This window comes from Euwallacea fornicatus, chromosome 8 (assembly GCF_040115645.1).
Source record: "Euwallacea fornicatus isolate EFF26 chromosome 8, ASM4011564v1, whole genome shotgun sequence".
Classification (NCBI taxonomy): Eukaryota; Metazoa; Arthropoda; class Insecta; order Coleoptera; family Curculionidae; genus Euwallacea; species Euwallacea fornicatus.
In genome coordinates, this window is record NC_089548.1 from 2,730,803 (window position 1) to 2,743,979 (window position 13,177).

A 13,177-nucleotide genomic window follows, 5' to 3' on the forward strand; every position below is an offset into this window, starting at 1 on the left:
CGCCACGACGATTTCATACTATTAGGCATTCGCATAATTGTGGTTTGTCTGAAAACAACCCTGATGCTAAATATCACTGCGGCCTAGTGACCTAACGCCAGCGCTAAGAGTCAAATTATTAACATGCTGTCAACTTTAACTGCAGGCTGATTTCCAAGGTTTTTGATGGTTTACGCAATAGTGACGCTACTTTTTTATGAAACCAATGGTGCTGCTGACGTAACTTACAGGAGGATTTTGGGAAAATGCCATTATGGGACCCCCCTCGTATTCTTTTACTTTCTGGCTCATCAAAACGCAGAAAATTGACTCATAGGTGAATTTTCCCGTAAAATTCGAGGATGAACTCAGCTTTTTTCTATATATTATAGTTTTTTAGTTGTTGACTAACGTTTGATTTTTTTTTCTGAAACACCCTGTATTTTTTCATAATAAAATTTTACTTGTAATTATTTTTTTGAAAATGTACAATACTTCAGGGTTGTTTCTGTATTTGTTTGGCGAAATTACTATTTATTACTTTCCAAATTATTTACAGCAAAAAGGCTATGAAATGCAGATGGTTCCTTACTCTATACAAGATGGACAGATTTGCAGTGTTTTTACATGAATTCTTATGTCCAGAACGGCCAAAGAAGCATCAGAAAAAAAAACTGAAGGGCGCCACTGAAGGGTGCTAAGCACAGCGCCTTAAGAGAGCCACGACTCGTTCTCGCGCGTTTTTTTCTTTTAGAGATTCTGATGTAATAGACATCACTATCGAATAAAAGCAATCAGTAAAGTTGACTCAAGTTGGTCACGACGAAAACGCCATTTATATTAACAATGCCTTAGCAACACCCCGTGCAACTGGCCGGCTGGCACCAGTTAACCGGTTTGGCGTTGCTCAGCACTGACCAAGGAGGTCAATATTGAGATAAGGATGTAGGTCGACTGCAGTATGGAATCTAAAAAACCCAACAAAAAAAGCCATTGAAAGAAATTATTAGGTCTCAATTAGCATGCCGAACAGCGATGGTCACATAATCTTGTCGTCACGATGGTAGACAATGATACCCGTCGATTATAAATTAGAAAGTGATAGTAATCGACCAACTGCTTTCTCACAGTACTCAAATAAGCTCTCAGTGAAGTTCGGAAAACTAAAAGAGACAAAAAAAATTATTGCAGAGTCTAAAGGAGTTGTATGGGAGCAAACGTTAATTGGAAATAAACATATCAATAAATCCAAGTCAAGATATCCAAGCGTTGCCAAATGGAATTCTTGAAAATAGATGGAATGAAAAAAATCTAAAAAGAAAACTGGAAAAAACGAACGTAAAATTTGGAAAGAGGGTCGTCTTCAGGGATTGCCTTATAATGGATAAGCCGTATTCCCACGTACCCACCTGGGTGAGATCATTAAACTTGATGCTACAAAATTTCATGCCTCAGGCTGAGATATTACCTATTTCAAATGTCGAGCCCAATAGCAGCACATCGAAAAAAAGCTGCAGAACTCGCTTTCTTGTTGGAAGAAACAAGTCGGTATCCGACCTATCATGTCAGTGTCACTTTTTTATGTAATGAATGTAAAAAAATGAAAAACATGAGTACTCACTTTACGTAGACTTCAAAACGTAACTGTTCTCATTATAAAATATCGTCGGCTTATTCGAGATACACTTATATGACTCATTCTTCTTGATATATGCGAGAAAACAGTTTTAAAGACTAAAGGCGAATTTTTAACTTTTTCTTCGAAAGAAACTCGTCGATTTCGTATCCGTAAGACTAAGCTGAGTTATACCAGAAAACTTGAAAATTTCGACTGCTACAAGATTCGATGGAAATCGGTAGTGTACGCTAACCGCTGCAAATTTTTGAATCGGTGTTCTGGGGCTCAATGAGGACCTAACAAGCTACATTTTGACATGTTTCACTTTAACAAACAGTCTTTCACAATTATGTCTTCCCAGTTATTAACACAAAAAAGTTTTTCCGTGTAAACTTGAGAAACTATACCAAATCTCATAATTTCAGCGCACACTGTTTCGAAAATATTGCGAAAAGGCCATCTTCAGAGTTCCACCTTTAAGGGGTTCTAGAGCCTTTAAAAAGCGATTTTTGAGGTATGCTTATAGGAGCTGTCTTTGCCATTTTATCTCTAACATCACTACCCGATATATTTACCCCCTCTCCCCCCCTCTGTGTAATGATAATTATGCTTAAACAAAGTCTCATCGTTTTTGAAATATCCGCCAAGGGAGGTGAGCAAGTGAGACAAGGAAATACATTAGAAATCAAAGATCTAATTTTGAAAATGAAATTAATTGATAGTAGCGTTTTTTAAGTTAGAACTAGCGCTACAGTGATTAATACTTAAAATATTAAAATTTAATGCCGCTTATTTTCGTGTTGTGAATAATATTTCCTTTGGCTTTTAGTTTCGGGAGCTACACTTTTGTTATAATATTATATATCATTTGAAAGTGTATACAATAGAGGAGTTTTTAAAGCTATTTGAATTTGTTGAGCTAGCGCCGCATTAGAGAAAATTTTGTTTAACATGGATGAATAAATTGGAATCAAAGTATTCTAGCATAATAATTTGTCTACATAATTGCTTGCAATAATAACTTTTATACATTTTTGCTTTGTTTTATCAATATTATCAATTAATATGTATCAGCATATATATTAAAAACACTTTTCAAAATATGCCCGACAGCGGAAAATCCTTATTGCTGAAAAAACCATAAAAATTATTTCCCGTAAAAATATATGAAGGTCAATATTTCACAAGCCACGAGACTTTGTAAAAGGATAAATACGCTTAAACAGATTCAAAATAATCCCATCTATTTCCCATTGAAATCTTCCCATCGCTCCATCGAACACCGTATATGTCCGCCACCGGTCATCAAATCCTTTAACAAAGTGCTGATTCAAAAGACACAATGAAATTTTTACGTAAAATTCATGAATTTCTAGATACTTGAGGGTGGTTTTGCATATTTTTTGCATAAAAGCAAAGCAATTTTCAGTAGATTTCGTATTCGCCGCTATTTACACAATATCTGGCACGCTGATCTATATTCATCAGCAATCATCCGTAAAATTACCATCGGTCGCTGTCCAAATTCACCTTGAAAAGAATTTCGTACTTGGACCATTATTATTCTGTTCACGCAGATCTTTGGAAAGTTATGCATGGTAATAGGACCTATAAAAACCTGACCCCAACACTTTTCGTTATCAGTCTATCAGCGTTTGAAAAATAATAAACAATTAAACAATGGCAGTTAAGGTACGTAAATGTGTTAGTGCAAGCTAAAACCTGCATAGTGGATTGTGCTAAAGTGCATTTATATTGGTGGTGTATGTTTCTGTAACTGTACTCCCTGACCCTTTAAAAGCCCTTAATTAAAGTGCTTTACGCAATGCTGAACTCAATATTCGATAATGCATTATAACAAAAGAGTTGATTTGCCCTTTACAATGCCTGCAAATGAAGCTCCATCAATCTAAATCAATTATTTGAAATAAATTGAAACGTTGTCTCGCTTTTGGGTGATTACCGGATAATAATCAAATCAGTGCGTATGACGGAGTTCTTAATTTTTTTCTTTTTTTATTTCAAGGTATTCATGTTGGTCGCCTTCGTGGCCATCACCAGGGGTGGAGTGCACGCCGACTTACCAGTGGTAGCAGCCCCCCAGGTCCTTGCCAAAGTCTCTGACGCCACCTACGACCCCAACCCTCAATACTCCTTCGCCTACGACGTCCAAGACGCCCTCACTGGAGACAGCAAGAGCCAAATCGAAAGCAGGAACGGAGACATCGTCCAGGGGCAGTACAGCGTTGCTGATCCTGATGGTACTAGAAGAATCGTCGACTATACCGCCGACCCGATCAATGGATTCAACGCTGTAGTAAGGAAAGCTCCTTTGGCTGTAGCCGCTCCTGTAGTCGCCAGGGCGGCCCCGGTCGTCGCTGCACCTGCTCCAGTGTTGGCGGCCAGAGCCGTAGCTGCTCCCTTGGTGGCCCAACCAGCACTCGCCAGGGCAGCTCCTTTGGTGGCTGCCCCAGCTCCTTTGGCTTATCCAGGACTTCCGTCCCCAGTAGCTCCATTTGCAAGGTTGGCTGCCCCTTACAACTACGCCTTTGTTTAGTGCTCGAACGGGATCTGGCTGCCATTATTATTGTATATATTGTTGCTTTTGTAGAAATGTGAAGATGTTTAGTTTTTACGTATTAAATCTGAGATGCTCAATGGTTATTGCGATTTAAATCATTTATTTTTGGTAAATTTGCTTCTGCTTAAAGATTACTTCGATTGGAGCAGGAGCTGTTACAGCTGTTGCAAAAATTAACTGCAAAAACGCGTCGTTGTACTTTTTCTCGTTTAGTACATAAATATTTCTTACTTGTTCTGCAATTTGTTACTTTACGACACAACAATTTCGAAAAATTGTTACTTCCATATTTTTAACGATGGGCCCCTCGATATCGTACTCATTTCCAGCTAATTTTTTTCCGTTAAAGCGACTACAACTGTCAGTTTTGACGCAGCTGTCATTTAATTCAAGGAAATTAAAAATTTTGTTTGACTCTAGCCCCCCGATATCATACTCATTTTCAGCTGCCTTTTCCCGAAGAAGCGATTGCACCCGTTAGTTTTGACGTAGCTGTCACTTCGTTACGGAAAATCTTGCTAATTATATTTTTTTCCTCTATAACGACGCTCCCCTCAATATGGTACTCATTTTTAGCTGATTTTCCCAGGCCTGTAATGTCATCGCAGCGCTTTTTAATTAAGCTTTTTGAGAAAACTAAATCTTTACTGAAGATGCACGTTGATAAAATATGAACAAGAATTAACTTACAGGCGAAAGCTTAGCAAACTTTGTTCACTTAACTGCATTTAAGTCATAGTGTCCTCAAATTAATCCTGATCTCTTGTAAGAAAATTAAACTTGCAGCACACGTCTAACAACGTGAAAATTCCAAATTGCATCTTCACTTTAAGACAGGACAGATTATAATTCTGCGCTTTTACGGCACTCTCGAGGGAGGCTTCGAGGAGAAAAAAACGTTTCTGCAAAAAGGAAATTAGTTCCGCCAATTACCCCTGAGAAAATTCCCTCTCCGATGCACCGACTTAATCCCCAGGATGTCACAACCCAGAAGTAATCCGAAAATAAATAAATTCTTGGAAGTTTCCACGTAAAGCATCTAATTTGTTGAACTCCTAATCCGGTAATTTCTTTTGTTTCCAACTGGGAAAACATTATCTCTGTCCGATTTGTACTGGGGCAAGTTTCCAAGTTAGGCTCATAACTAAGGTTAAATAATAAGGGTTTACCAACTTCCGAGGGAATTTTAAGAAGTAGATAAAGCTCTCCCCACAACTAAAACTTTCCAAATTTATATTCAACGTCCCTCGAAAAAACCTCCTTTGGATTCCACACAAATAGACATTTAATTTAGGAAAGATGGTCCTTTCTAGAGGTTATAAAATGTATTAAAGAGTGCAGCTGCTGTTGCATGATTTATAACACAATTTCAAACCTTGAGCATCGCCCATTTTATCACGCTTATATGGAGATCATGTGATAGTGACATTCAATTTGGAGTCGGCGGAGCGGTATTATTATATATTATACCTCAAAAACAGTTGCAACATTAAAACAGCAATGGATAAATGCATTTTCCATTTATTTATTATGTGGCTCGATGATTTATGGGTTTATCTAAATTATAAATCCTATATGGTAATGGGAAAATGCGTTAGGTTAAGGGTGTAATAGCACATAAAAGCCTCTTGCCGCAGCTACCGATTGTTACATATACTGAAAAGGTAGCCTGCACACAACCACGAAGGCTACATTGTCAGGTTTGGATTTCCCTAAATCTAACAAAAAGATATGCAAGTTGTCAATACCACGCTGCTGATGGACGGCTTATGTGATTTCTTACGGAGCTGCCTTGGTACGACCTTTCCAGCACATTCGAACCCGAAGCGATCACAAATCGTTCGAGAAATATCTCACAACTTGAATCGATGGATGTACAGGTATTGCTAGTTCAATTCAAAACTTGGGAATTGTGGAAGTGAAAGAAGGACCGCATAAGTTTTAATGTGCCTCCGACGCAGACAACGAAGTGTGCGAAAAGGCCAGCGGGTGAAGTAGGCGGAGTCAGTGCAGATTCAGTGACCAGACCTCTCACCGTTTTAAAATTTTCACTTGCAGTCAGCCAAAGTGAAATTTGTACACTAACTTTGTTTGGTATAAGTAACAAAGTGAGCAGAAACCGACAACGAATGTATGGTCAAAATAAAATTGTATATTAAATGTAATAAAAACTTTTAAAAAATGATTCAAATGTTCCATTGACTCGTCTAATACAAAATGAAAATCAATTTTCCATCTTAAAATGAAACTTGTACATAATTCAAATTGTAACTAAACTATATTCAATTTTAATTTAATACTTAGCTAAAAGTCCTTTGTTTTTAATTATGTCTCTCAGACAGTAGAATATAGATTTTACCAGTTTCTCATAATATTCTGTTGGTATCTTTGTACATTCTTTTCTTTAAACATGTTTTAGTTGTTTTCTATCAGAAATTTCATGTTTTCGTGTTACAGTTTTTAACTGGTTCCATAAATTTTCAATTACGTTTAGATCTGGACTCTGGGGAGACGTTTCCGTTACTTTAGAACAAGTATAAAGTAGCCATTGTCTAACTTAAAGTGCCTTGTGCTTTTGGTTATTGCCCTGGTAATATTTAAATTTCTTAAATATTCCAATTTCTGCAGACTTTGCTTTAAATTTAGCTTTACAATATTCAAATACATATTTTGGTCTATGGTAGTCTCAATGAAATAAAGATTCCCATAACCGTTTGCCGACGTACACCCCCAGACCATAACGGAACCGCGTTTCACTGTCGGCCGTAAATTATTTTCTTTTAATGCCTCATTGGGTTTTTTCCAAACTAGTTGTTGTCCATTTGAGACGAAACTGTTGAATTAGCTCTCACCTGCAAAAATTACATCTTTCCGGAAATTAAAATCCTTTTCTTGGTGTTCTTCCGCAAATCTTAAGCGCTTTACTTTATTAGTCTTACTGCTCTATGGTTTTTTTCGGACCACTCTACCATTTAGGTTATGCTCACGTAATAAGTTTCGAATGGTTTGTGGATTAACGACCTTATTTAGATGTGTTTCTACAATTTTTGCTAATTTGGGAGCAGAAATTTTTGAATTTTCTGCAATCTTCCTTAAAATCCATCTTTCATCAAAGTAGTTAAGAATTTTTCTAGGGGTATTTCGCACTTTATTTTTAATCATTTTTTCATTAATATAACGATCTATAATACTATGTACCGTTGAGTGACTCCTGTTGACCACTTTACCTATTTGACGGCATGTTTTTCCGCTTTCATAATGGTGATTGATGATAGTTCTTTCGAAGACGGTGGTTTGGCCCCTTTGTCGACCCATTGCAAACAACAATTAAACTTAGGCAAACGGGTATAATAGTATATAGAAAACACAAAAATTAACACCAAACTCTTAAGAATAAATTAAAATTAAATTAATAATAAAAAATATAAAAAATAAAAATATCTATTTACTACTAAATATCTTTGGATGTACATACGAGTTTCATGTTGTAACCTAGAACTGATTTTTTTTTATATTTAAAAACTGTTGTATTTTTAGAATTTTTGTTAATCTATCAGCTCCATTCAATATGAAGATTAAACGGCGAGTTATTTTGTTTTAATTCTTTAATATAAAAAAAAATAAATGGAATTAATTCATGTGTATGAGTTTAACTTTGACTGACTCTATATGAGTTCTAATGAAGCATTAAATTAGTTCCGGATTTTTTCTTATTTATAAAGTATTCTGTATTTCCCCGTTATAGGGCAAGTAAGGTAGGATGAATATGAAGACCTGAATTCGCCGAAATTTGTTTATGTTCGTTTGGTGGCTCCACGACTGGGCCGGCGACACTCGCCACAGACTCACGGTCGTGCGATAAAGGAAACGAAACGATTCGTTTATCATTTAAAACGGTATTCGAAGATAAATAAATTGCCCAGTACAGGTAACGCATGTGAAAAATTTTGACTTTCACGAGTAGAGTTTCGTTTTTTTCTATTTATTTACATTGTGGCTCTGATATTTTTTTAAATTTTCACCGCCACGGAGGCAGCGAAATCGACATTAATCGAAGAATCGAAGTGAAGACTTCGACCGCACTGACTCCGCCCACTTCATTGTTGGTCTTTCTCAGAGATATATTAAAACTTATGCGGTCCTCCTTCCATTTACACAATTCCCATGTTCCTATTTGAACTGGAAATCCATGGTGAAGACAAAAACCGTGTTATGGAAAATGTTAGTGGTTTGACCTATACGATGTCCCTCACACCCTGAAAAGATATGCAACACGCAGCCTCCGTCGCTTCAGCAAATTCATCTCTACTCCTAAATCTAGGGCTCAGTCCGCATGTAGATTTCGTTTCATGGCTTCATTCGTCAATCAGCCACTCTGTATATTTTTATTTTCTGCGCGAATCCAGATCGGTCCCACTGACGAATGATGATCTATTAATGAACAAAATGCCACAGGTCTGTGCTTCGCTGAACGTAAATTAGCTTCTGGTCAAATATAATGGGATCCCGAATGGATGATGTGTGATTTATAGATAAGCGGGGGGTAAATTGTTCACACAAATAAACCGACCGACAATATGGTTTAATACAGGCGCCATTAACAGCCACAACAATACAGGCTGAATTGTTTACTAAACCGATTATTCAAATTGGATTTTAACAATCTGTAAGTGTCAACTGCTACTGGGTGGTATTAAATTAATTGCCAAATAGGGAGGCATGAGCGGCGTCTGGATGCCCTGAGCTAGGATATCATGGAAAATTTATATTAGACACGAGATCGATGACACTACTATGGTTGAGTGAAATAAATCAATTTTGCTCAGATTTCGGGCATTCGACGTGTTCTCGTACCCCGGAGTAGTGGTTTTGCAATAATATGGTAATGGCAACTTAGCGTTTCTCATCAATCATCAACAGAAAGATTTTTAGATCTTCCATTAGTGGAAACGTTTTAATACCAATTTATCTCAATATAGTCATTTCGGGATTTATTTAATATCAATAAACAGCTTACTCTTGCAAATTATTATAAACATAGAACAGCGTATCGCAGACTCTAGTTTAGAGCAATTATCTCAAACCCTGATGGATTGAAACAAATTTTCATGGAAACATAGTACAAGGTTTCCATTTAAACGTTTTTTACACGAATTGCAAATAACTGCTGTAGATAAATCGACATGCCCTGTATGCCGATACTGCTAAAAAAAAAATGGGCTGGTTCCTCTCCAAGTCAGTTTTTCAAATAGTTCGAAAATAGTTAATGGCACGGAAATCAACAGAGATCAAAACATTTCTTAATTGAGCAGGAATTTCGAATTACTTAAATTTAAAATTCGTAATTAGAGCATTAATCACACGTAATTGTGGCAACTGTGGCTCAATGATTGCACGGATTAAATGCTAAAATTAGGATTTATCAATGCAATTAGTCCGAAAACGGTTGGACCGAATGTCAACGTATTGTACAGGGTGTTCCGACGGTAAACTACTAAACTATTTCTGCACTGTTTTCCTATACAGGGTGGGTGTTTTAAAAGTATAAATGGCAATATGACGAAAAGTATGCCGGCACTGAAAATATCCAAAAACACGTCTACTGTAATATGACGGAGGAAGATGATTGAGACAATTCATGGGGAACTGACTAATATTAAAATTGCAAGATTGCAACGACAAGGAACTAGGTGCGTTACGTTATTTATAAAAGAACACTTAAATAAGCTGTTAAAACTGTCCTCCACCTGCAAGAATGCATGGCTCGCCCCTTTGTCGCATATTATCCCGTGCGCTTTGGAGAACCCCCGGTATAGTTTTATTGTTGCAGTTGCTGATTGTTGCGTGTTAATTCTTTTTGTCGAAAACAGTTGACGTTATTACAAATATTCAACAAACCTTTTTTTCATAGAAATATTAAGCGTTGAGAATATTATTTTTATTTTTTTAACCAGTGGCGTCACACATTTTTCGTTTGAAACGTTCGGACTCACACCAATGGGAGGGCCATTGGTGGGTTTTGAAACATTGTTTTGCTTTTAAAAGATATGTTTCGACAACAATTTTACGCTCCGCAATTTTCATAACAATATTTAATGCCGAAACGGACTTAACAGGAAAAACTAAAAAAATTATAATTATATTTATCACCTCGTATTTCCGGTATGAAGCGAAACCGGTCCTATTTGCGCATGAACTTTACGTCTTACTTTGGACACAGGATCCTACAGTAAGCAGTTAGCAGACATATGCGGAAACACCTTGTATAACATAGAGAATATACAATGTGGATTAGTCAAATGAAACAAATTCAATATCTGTATATTTCGCCATGTGTGAAAAAATACCGAAACGCGACAAAAAAGAATTCTAAAATTACGTTCTGCAACGTAAGAAATTTCTACCCAGATTCAACCACCTTTGGATAACAGTTGCAACCCCCAAATTTTCAAATTTGAAGTATGAACTTGTGACACCTTATTTGTAAGGTATTTTCATTCTCTATTTGAAATTTCTATGATTTTAAGGTTTATTAGAAAAAATAATAATTAAAAAAAGTAATTCACGTGATTGACAAAATTCTATACAACTAACTAAAAACCTAATAACGAATACTATTTCGTTATGGTATGACATGCAAATAGTGAATTTATTCCATTTGGCGGTTCCACACTGTATAACATGCGAAAATAAAGTGGGGATCGGTGCATTTTCACGTGTTTGAATTTATCGACCGATTTAAAGTGTGCGAATGTGCGCACTCACGTATGCCTTTATAGCAATTAAACATCAATAAAACTGTCGGCGGACAGAGTCGGCTGTTATGTGAGGACTCTGACTGAAGCTATTAGTAATGCGGGGTGTGACTGAATCGTGGTGCCAAGGTGAAATGGCTGACAGTCATCGAAATGTCCAGTTCGATTGATAAAGTGTCTCACTTTACTACCTGATGTGGAATAACGAATGAAATAAAAAGTTCTAAATTTTCATAAAACTTAAAAAGTTGCTATACAGGGTGTCCCAAATGAAGTAAGTTTCATGTGGATTATGGAAACGGTTAGAGATACGCGGTGAGTCAAATTAGAAAAAAGATGCATTTTCGCGCCCGTTTGGAGTATGTCCTCAAATAAAGATATGTCAGCGACCGTCAAAATGTGAGTAAAAAACTGGAAATTGCGATTTTCAAAATTGGTAAATTTATAATAATAATATTTCAAATTTAGAACATATTTCGAGTGGGCACAAAAATGTGCGGCTTTTTCTATTTTGAATCACCCTGTGTCTCTTATAGTAACCATAGTTCCCATGGATCCCACTTTATTTGGAAAACTCGACATACAATATACTAAAAACGAGTGTAAACTATTTAAAAACATAATAGTATGCACTAAAACAAGCAAAAAGTTTTAGTAAACATGGATTCGCAAAGTAACGGTTTCAGAGACATAAAAGGCTTTTTTTAAACATTTATTTGCAATTATTTATTGTTTATTTATTATGCCCAAATAAGCAAAATTTATCTTTTTTTCCTCCCTTTTCATTGTGCAAAAACTTTCATTTTTTTTACACAGCATAACCATTAAGTATTTCACTGTTGCCAGTGCATATATTTTTGTTTACTATAGCTGTTGGTGCATTTCATGTATAAAGCTTATCCTTCACGTTCGTACGTTTGGAACAATTCACCAAAGATTGGATGATGCCGGTTCATTGAGCAAACAATCCTATTTATCCGAAAAATGAAGGTCAATATTCGCAGGGCAGAAGATGAACTTCTAACACGGATAGAGCATAATAAGCAGACAGAGCGAAGACAATCCACTTGACCATCAAGCACGTTTGGTTTTTTGCCGGTGGACGAAAATCCCCATGTTCTAATGGAATCTGAACATTAGACACGTTTTTCATTAAACATTTAAATGGATATTGCAGGCGACAGGTCCCTGGGTCGTTTTGTTTTATCAGACCGATTAGCAGGCACTGCCTACCTAAACTAACTGCAGAGCACAATATGGGAAATTTTGGACAACGTTCCTTTAGACCAAAGGCAACAAATATGGCTCCGGCATGCTGGTGCTCTAGCTCATTTTTCCATTACTGCTAATGAGCGTTTACACCAAACATTTCAACGTGGATGCACAGGAAGGTGCGGACGTGTATTGTGGCCCACATGATCGCCCGGTTCAAATACCCTAGATTCTCTTTTTTAAGGATGGTTGAAGAATAGTCCATGGAACTCCTGTAACTAGCTTCGGGAAGATGCAGCTATGAATTAGCAAAAAATTCAATAAACCTTGCCAATGAAGGGGTTTTAGAGAGAGCTCGAATATCCTTTAAAGATATCGTGGTTGCTCGGAAATGGAAGGTGGATACTTTGAACATCTAATTTAATTACATGTTTTGTTTCTGCTAGAAGTTTCTGTTATTCGTTTGTACACAATAAATAAGTAATAAATAATTGCAAATAAATGTTTCGAGAAAGAATCACCTTTCATATCTCAGGAACTGTCACCTTGCGGACCTTTGTTTATTAAGACTGTTTTGTTTATTTTGGCCAATACTATTAATTCTTTAAATATTTTACACTCTTTTTTAACACCCCATATAAAATTCTCTGAAACCCTCAGTCGAACGACTATTCCTTTCGTAGATATGAGTCATTTATTCGCTCTGTTCTGTCTCGTTTCTAACGTAATAATGTTTCGCAGATACTAATTTCACAATCAAATTAGATCAGTCTGAACATTTTTCCCTCGCTCCCATCACCAAAAATATGATATTATTCCAAGCATCCCGTTATAATAACACAGGAATTACTTAGGTAAGCAATTGCTCCGCTTACGTTAGCTAAAGTCAAGTAACTTGCTACCCACGAAATTTACGTGAGTGCCCAATTTTCATCTCCAATTTAATGGAAGTCAGATTAATTTGCTGATTTCCAACTCAAAAATTTCGGGACGTTTGACGAATTTTAAGTAATAATTATTTAACATAGTTAG

General features: G+C 36.4%; 2 protein-coding genes across 5 annotated transcripts in view; one reads left to right on the forward strand and one right to left on the reverse strand.

Annotated features, from left to right (window-relative positions):
* The window catches only part of dlg1 (discs large 1), a 115,924-nt gene that overhangs the window by 83,027 nt on the left and 19,720 nt on the right, over positions 1-13,177 (reverse strand). The gene's annotated exons all lie outside the window — the stretch shown is intronic.
* LOC136340615 (larval cuticle protein A2B-like) lies at positions 3,236-4,261 on the forward strand. Its single transcript, XM_066284836.1, has 2 exons — positions 3,236-3,289; positions 3,624-4,261. Exons 1-2 carry the CDS (start codon positions 3,278-3,280, stop codon positions 4,152-4,154), a joined length of 543 nt encoding a protein of 180 aa, XP_066140933.1. The 5' UTR covers positions 3,236-3,277; the 3' UTR covers positions 4,155-4,261.